At 44.0% G+C, this 7,918-nt stretch overlaps 3 protein-coding genes across 3 annotated transcripts; 1 reads left to right on the forward strand and 2 right to left on the reverse strand.

Annotated features, from left to right (window-relative positions):
• Window positions 1-339: 339 nt before the first annotated feature.
• COCMIDRAFT_41874 (uncharacterized protein) lies at window positions 340-1,728 on the reverse strand (the record flags this gene model as incomplete). Its single annotated transcript, XM_007695655.1, has 3 exons — window positions 340-609; window positions 712-779; window positions 882-1,728. 3 exons carry the CDS (start codon window positions 1,726-1,728, stop codon window positions 340-342), a joined length of 1,185 nt encoding a protein of 394 aa, XP_007693845.1.
• Window positions 1,729-4,120: 2,392 nt separating this feature from the next.
• COCMIDRAFT_111002 (uncharacterized protein) lies at window positions 4,121-5,031 on the forward strand (the record flags this gene model as incomplete). The annotated part of the gene is made up of 2 exons (XM_007695656.1): window positions 4,121-4,826; window positions 4,874-5,031. 2 exons carry the CDS (start codon window positions 4,121-4,123, stop codon window positions 5,029-5,031), a joined length of 864 nt encoding a protein of 287 aa, XP_007693846.1.
• A 202-nt stretch (window positions 5,032-5,233) lies between these two features.
• COCMIDRAFT_111003 (uncharacterized protein) lies at window positions 5,234-5,503 on the reverse strand (the record flags this gene model as incomplete). The annotated part of the gene is made up of 1 exon (XM_007695657.1): window positions 5,234-5,503. The coding sequence occupies one exon, from the start codon at window positions 5,501-5,503 to the stop codon at window positions 5,234-5,236; it is 270 nt and encodes an 89-aa protein (XP_007693847.1).
• Window positions 5,504-7,918: the final 2,415 nt, after the last annotated feature.

Genomic DNA, 7,918 nt, shown 5'->3' on the forward strand with positions numbered 1-7,918 from the left:
GAAAGCTAGTAATAGCTTAGCTAGATACAGGCCGAAGCACCATAGTCACGCAATACAGCACAACGTACCAAATTGTAACTAGTTAGATAGAACGGCCTTTGGCCAAAGTCCTACATAGCCAACGGCTGATACAGGACTATAATGGAATAATAATAATAATATATATTTTTCTATCTAAGAACTAGTTATATACAGAATATATATACTTAGAAATAATAAGGCATTATAAAAATATTTTAATAAGTTTTTCTGTGTCTTATCTGCTTACTTAAGAGATAGTGTTCCGCCACACCGGTTGTTCCGGTACGAAGGGATGCACGTTAAAGCTGAACATTTGGATCAGTTTTTAAACGAAACTTGGCTGTTATCCCTGAAGTCCTGCAATTTCAATCCTCTCACTTTAGCCATCGCATCCTGGACGACTTCATTAATCTTAGCATTCAGATTGCACGAGTGAACCTCACACTTTTCGTGGTCGTATCGTTTGTAGTAGTCGTAACAGTCGCTTTTGACCCACCATTTCGTATTCTTCGCTATTCCACTCCTATCGCATATTTCATTGAGGCTGATCCCCATAAAAGGATTCTCTAGCCGGGGCAAGAGACAACCCTATCTCTCTATATATTTCATCAACGCGCCAAAGAGAAAAGCTCCACATTAAAAAGAGTAAGATAGATTATAGGGGCAGGAATAGTTAAAGTCTCGATAGACCCTAAGTAAGCGGTGCAGTTTAGAGATAACGTGCTTAATGGCATTGCATCGAATGCGGTCGATACTAGCTGATTAGAGTTAACAATTAGAACCTAGATTGAGGCAGGTCAAGACTATACATGTAATCCCCTAGTGGATCGGCAAATCTAGGGTTTGAATCCAGCCCTTACTCTCTTTAATCGCCACAGCCGTCGCTTTCTTAAATTCTTCGCACATGCAGAAAACTCGAGAGATGCAGATCCATAACATAAGGTCACGGCAATAAGAAGATAGAATCGCGGCATTACGCCTCACATTAGTAATCCAGTCCTTGGTATCACGCTCGATCACCTCTGCGTTTTCGAGCTCGTAGTAATCGATAAGAACTGCAATCTTTGCGAGCATCTCTAAGCTTATAGTAGCCGGAACTTGGCGTGTTTGGATGTAGAAAATGTTAAGAAGAATAAGGAGAGCTTCTTCGTCCCAATCGTTGGCATAGATGTGGTACCGTCCATCCGATGGATTTTTCAAGGATTCAACGAACTCTTCTCTTGTTAATGTGCGCCTAAACCATGGTGAAGCTAGCATCAAGTGGCGGGATGAGACGAGATAGTGAATCTCATCATCTTCCGACTGGGTCGGCCCTGAGGCGAGCTCGGCTAGTTCGACGCTTGGGTTCTCTACCCCACCAACCACTCTTGTTGCTAATTCCCGATCGTGAACAAGTCTTTGATCTTCAGACAATGCTTCACTGGAAAGCTCAGCGTGCTCGCCATTGCCCTCTAGAACGTTCGAGACAGTGCTGTTGCGGGAGGCTCTACCGCGCATCCGGGCTTTCTTCTCCTTCTTTGACAGCTTCTTGCCCGTCCGATCGTCCTCCAACGTCTGAGCATGTATGGGCTGTTCCTCTTCCGGCTCGGGAAACTCAATTTGAGAGGATATGAGCGTCTCGTCCCACGAGGCGAAGTTTTTGCAAGGATTTTTAAGGATAATAATTGTATCTGCAAACGGATCAACCTCATGTGTAACCAATGACATGATAGTGGTTAGTTGATGTGATAGCGGGCATGACATGTAGGTATATGTTGTATGACATTTGATCAGGCTGTGCGTTGGCGCACTCTTGGAGCAGTTCGGCTGCTTATTCTATGCCTTAGTAGGTGGCTTGCAGCAGGAAATGTCATCATTCCGGGATCTTGACCATGATTAGACAAACGCGTTTCACCAGTTTGCGGGGATTAAGATAAGCTAACGCTATCTTAACTACTTAGATCCTTAACTATTTAAGCTAAGAGGTTTATGCACGTGGCTACTATCATATATTTTTAGATGCAAAAAGGCTAAAGCTTGGCAATTAGTGCGGCTGGCGCCAACGGTCTATCAACAGTCCGAACTTATCGTTACCCTCAAAGATCAAACCTGAGCATTGTTGCGTGCCGCTCCAAATAAGAGACTGGAACTTCTCAACACAGTTTTAGTAGATTTTCATCGCGCCTTGCGGTCCATATCGAAGGATCGATTTAATTCTAATTCCATCAGTTACTCATCAATGGACAAGATAAATACAATGTTGAAGTCTGAATCCACTGAGGAAACAGGGCCGCACCAGAACCTTCTCACCAAAAAGATGGCTATCGACTGCAAGATGATGCGGTCGAACATCGGTCAGGTCCTCGGCCGTGTTTCTGTCGTCAACTACGACGGCAAAACTATACTTGACAGTTTTTACACTACCCCGAGCCCGTCCACATCATAGACACCGATGAAAGCTTTTCTGGAATTCGCTGGGCCGATATCAATCCGCAGAATGGCGCCAGGCCTTTTTCTGAAGTTCAGGCTGAACTGGGCGAGCTTCTTCGTGATAGGGTTGCAATCGGCCACGATATTGAAAAAGATTTGAGGGTCATTACTTTGGATTTGGCTGCTCGCGTCTTGCAGCTTCAAGGCGTTGCTCATTTAGTTACTTGTCTTAAGTTTGACATGTTAGTCCGCGATATATAAAAGTATAGTGGGTACCGCAAATACGCCAACCCTGGTGCCTACTAGGGCCCTAATTTCAAAAATTTAGCGCTGAGGGTTCTAGGCCGCTTAATTAAGCAGGGCCCTGTGTTAAGTATAGAAGATGCTGTTGCTACTATGGAGATATATCGTAAGGCTGAGGTGGAAATTGATTGGGAACAAGAGCAGTAGGATTCTGGCTCCTGAAAAACCTACGGAATAGGCTTGCACGTGTAATATGATCTATACCAAACCTCTAATGATGTCTTTTAGTATTTGACAGTAGATGAGATGAGTCTATATTGCTTGTAGCGCAACGTAGCAGTAAACTGATTGATGAGTGTTATATGATGCTTTTGTAGGTGAAGTCGTGCTTAAAGGTGTTGGTTATATCAAACTTGATCATCAACGCTAAACTTTGAAGACTTTGACTATCCAGGCAACCACATCCTACGGTCTTTACGCATTGGCTTTTGCTCCTATAGACCCATTTTCTATTATGGTAATCGAGATATGCTAGACAAGTTGCGCAAGGAGACTTGCTAGTTCGAAAGGTTTGCCAACCAAAGTCGACGCAGAGCAGAAGATGAACCCATATCGCAGCTCGCAGCTGGGCGAGTATACTAGCCGATGCGATGTGAATTGAGCGGCCGTGCGCAGTTGTCATCTACAATCTGGTGAGTCATAACAGCTAACACGCTGCTCCATTTAGGGAGACTTGCAAAACGTAAGATTCGCAAGTCCTAGACTTCGTTACTATCTATAAATGAACCGTCAAGATCACTGACTACTTTAGCTTAGAGATGACAGAGGACTGCACGTTGACGACATTCATACTGAATAGCGATGCACAAAAGCTTTATGTTTGGAGGCGTGATGTTTGATGCAAAGTCTGGATATCCGCACCAGCCACTGCAGCACGGTGCTTAGTTGTATTACTGCTGACTATTAGACTGTCGCAGTACACAATCACATCATCCACAACATAAGCACTGCATTTCTGAGCAATAACTAACTTATATGATGCTTTGCGGGCTTACACATTAGCTAAACAGCACGCGTGCTGTATTATCAGCGATGATCAAGCTATGCATCAACATATGCATGTGAGATCCTGTCGTGCAACTGTGGCTCGCCAGCCCTCCAGTCACATCACTACACGTTTCCAATCGGAACGTTGATGCCCCTCCTAAATACCCTTTAAAACATCAGTAGATTATTCGGAGGGAGTGACGATCAAATAAGCGGCATGTTTTTAATTCAAGGCTCGCAGCATGCAATCATCATTGGAGCCCAATATTGATAAGACTTCCTGGAAGCAGGCCAGTGCGGGGCGCGCAGTCTGATCGTCATCTTGTGCTCACACTTCAACGAATACACGCCAATACCTTTACCAAAGGGTTACGCTTTAGCCTAATACAAGCCCATCACTATGAATTCCCAAGCTTGTGATGATAATTTGGCAACCCTCACGCGCCAAAGAGTCTTAAAGCTCCTAGGAGCCAACATCGTCAACCCTTTCATGCGATCCGAGGAGGAATGCCACCCATGGCAAGTTAGTGAAACTCAGAAGCTTGACTTTCCGCTTCTTCGAATTTGGGATGTCTACTCAGGGAGTAATCCCAATAAGGATGGCCGTATGCTATCAAGATCACTTAGGTTGCCTCTTACCACAGAGCAAGCTCGTAAAACATCCCTCGCCATTCATCTCAATCACAGGATCTGGAGGCCAACACCATACATCTCCTTTACAAAATCAGCCAGCGCAATTGAGAATCTCGCAAAATTGAGAAGCATGAAACGAGGAAATCAGACCCTCACTGTCATTGACCCCGCCACTCGACTTAAAAACGGTTTACCAATCCTCGACATCGCTGCTGAAATGAAGCATTATGATATCCCGGATCCTTATAATAAGGGAATGGAATACTACACCGACCATTACGTTTGTTTATGGGAAGTTACCACAGAAGAAATTGTTGGTCACTACGAGTGGGAAGTGCTCGCGAACAATGAAGACTGGTTTGACGATATCATCGCACCAGAATTCCGTAAGTTTAAGAGAGAAAAGAGATCCCACTCTATTTCTACTCGTCCATCAGCATTCGATATGTCCACGATTGTGGAAAGTCTTTCTGGTCAGTCTTCACCCTTCTGGGGGTATGCACACAGCTAATCATCAAAGCCGCGCGCACATCCATTGACACACGCATCGAGCATCTTGAAGATTCAGATAACTCTTCCGAGCATCACTATCTAGATGACAACTGCACGGACTCCGATGACGATGCCGAGGAGGCGAATCAGAACGACGATATGATCAAAGCAATAGAGGATCTCTAGTAAGGGGGGTTATCATCCAATCCTGTAAAGCGGCCAGCTTCATTGATACTGTCCCTTTGTATATGGGTAGTGGAAGCTCCACAATATAGATAGTTGTCAATACTAGTGGTTAAGTACAGGATTCCGTTCAAACTGGCTTTTGGGATCCTGGTGTAATCGACGATCATCCTTTCACGACTGATCACCTTGAATTGACTTTCCTTTAAGAAGCTATCGAGTTGCAATTGTATCTCTTGATGTTCCTGTGTGTAGCAAAAAGACCTAGTAGGACGAATATAACTATTAGGAGCGTAAGTTCAGCAGGCATTCTAGCACGACACTGTGGTTTATAGAGTATTTCTGACCTCGGTAATTTCTGGATGTGCAAGAAAGGAAGTTGTTCGTGTATGTAGCTTGTACTTTGGCTATTCAGCGGGATACAGGGAGCACGGCAAACATAACAACACGGCAGACCAGTTTGAGGATCTTGCATAGAATAGAGTAAGCTGAGGGATGCAAGGAATCGGAGTCGTTGGGATATGCAGAGAGGTCTGCTGAACGTGATTAGTCCATAGCAGTGGATGGGTTTCGAATTGGGTCCGGAGCTTCCGTAGGAGAGCTCCGCAGGTCGCGATACTTAAGTCGTGCTGTTCATATAGATGGGTTTGGAGAGGGCAGGGTAAAACGCGTCATACCGCGTTACGTATTTGATATCTATATAAGACGGCAGACAGGCGTGTAACTTAGGCTCGCTACTGAGTATGAACCAAATTTGAGATCGACCAAAGACACGGACGAGATAAGTTCGAAAGCATTCAAAATTTCTAATGGATATACCACAGCCTGTGCTCGCCCCCCGGTTAGGAATCTTTCAGTTGATCCAGAACTCGGCCGAGACATTAATATAGGCTCTGCGCTAGGTGAAAAAAGAATGCGCAGGTGTTCAGGTTGTTCCGCAGGCAGCCTTCCTAGACAGCCAATACAGACTGCCCTCCATCGCTTGTAAGTCTCCTTCTGACCCGAACATAAATCATTCCACTTGTTCCCATGAATAACCTGCTACAGTCATCAAAGCTAATGACTGCGTTAGGCGAGTACACGATTGCCTGTCCCGTCTTAAGATTCTTGATTTTTCGCATGAGATCATCGCGGTTCACATCCGTGATAGAGATATGACGTCTAATAGTTGAGAACCACTCTGGACTTAAGAAGCGATGAATTACCGTAACGGGGCAAAGAGCGATTAGGTTAGTTAAGAGGGTAGGCTCTTGTGTTGAGACGATAACCCTAGCGCTATAGTGCCGCTGTAGGCGGATGGTCTAGAGTGCCTCGTTCAGCGATTGCGACCCAGGTATATTGAGCATGTACTAGTTATCGTTAGTAAAGAATCAGGATTTGAGAGGTTTCATGGCTCCATACCTTATGCGCTTCGTCTAAGAAGATTATCTTACTAGTACCTCTGGACTGCAGGTATTGTTGAAGTCTAATCTTAAAGAGAACATAAGCTATGTTAGTATTAACAAAGGGACAAGATATATCTATAATTATTATTTTACTAGGTAGGAACGCTATTTTAGGTGAGGTATCTATTATGTCTAAAAATGACTTAAGTAAGCTAAGACGCATCTAGAGCATATTAGTTTATATAGGGTTGAACTTCTGCTTCTTAAGATGTAGCCTAAACGCCTTGTAGTCGAATGGTCCTCCTATTGTTAATATCTCCTAAAGTATTTGCGTGACTTGTGCTATGTAGAGTGGTGTTTCTTCCAACTTATTAACGTTTATTAATGTTAGGATTGTAGTAATGTTAAGGTTCTGAGGTTTTATCTTAAATAGCGTGACTAAAACGTTAGGAAGCTGTAGGTATAGCTTCGATATTCGCACATAGTTTAATGGTGAGACTAAGATATGCACCTTCTTGATATAAGCTGTGCTAGATATTCTAGCTCCGCTAGAACCTAAGAATGCGGCTTTGCTGATGCTGAATCTAATGCCGTCACCGCTAAAGTGACTATAGCTGAACACTAGCGCAGATAGTGGGTTTTAGAGCCTTCCGAGATGTTTAGAGGGTATTAGAGAATTTTTAAGGATGCAGGATGTTGTGTGGGACTTGCCGCTTCCTTGAACTCCGCAAAGGAATATAGAAAACGGAACATTAGTATTTATAAAAAGCTTAGATCTGATATCCTTCGCTTCGCCATATAAACCTATGAGCCTATATTATAGGAGAAGGTGTTGATCGTTCCGCAAGATAATATCCACGTCTAATAATAGTGCGTGTCGAATTTGGGTAGCCCTTTCGTGGCGTTGAATATCTCTAGTGTCATTATGTTCGCCGTCGTCTGATATGAGAAGGTCCGTATCGTTGAAAATGCCATATTTGGATGTCAGACTGTCTTTGCGAACGCATCCACCTGAATCAGCCACCTAGCCTCCAGACACGACGGTACTGGAAGAGTAGTAACTCTTGTTACTTGGGACGGAGAAATCATGTTTAGCTATCGATGTGCCTTAAGCAAGACCGAGCTACGGCACGTACGGTATGCCTAGGACCGATTGTGGCTCTAGTGGTTCCGTCCTGGTTGTGTTAGCACTCAGTTACGAAGGCAGAATATCTGTATCTTTGTTTCTTGTATCTTTCGTTGGGATACCCTTCTTTTCTGCTTCCATCAGGCTGTATGGATGCTCTAGTAAAAGAAGCCTACTTAGCGTTAATTTATATATAAGTGTGTAGCATGTATTTCGTTAGATATTAAGGTTTAGAACTTTACTGCGAGATAACATACAAGTCGATCTATATTTAGAGCTGAATGTTACACGGGGTCTGGAGTGCTAATACTTCTCTAGCTCGATCCGGGTTAGGGCGAGTAGGATTAGGGTTAGCGCCGTGAGAGTTGCCTGGCGATTC

Source organism: Bipolaris oryzae (assembly GCF_000523455.1).
Source record: "Bipolaris oryzae ATCC 44560 unplaced genomic scaffold scaffold_379, whole genome shotgun sequence".
In the NCBI taxonomy this organism is placed as follows: Eukaryota; Fungi; Ascomycota; class Dothideomycetes; order Pleosporales; family Pleosporaceae; genus Bipolaris; species Bipolaris oryzae.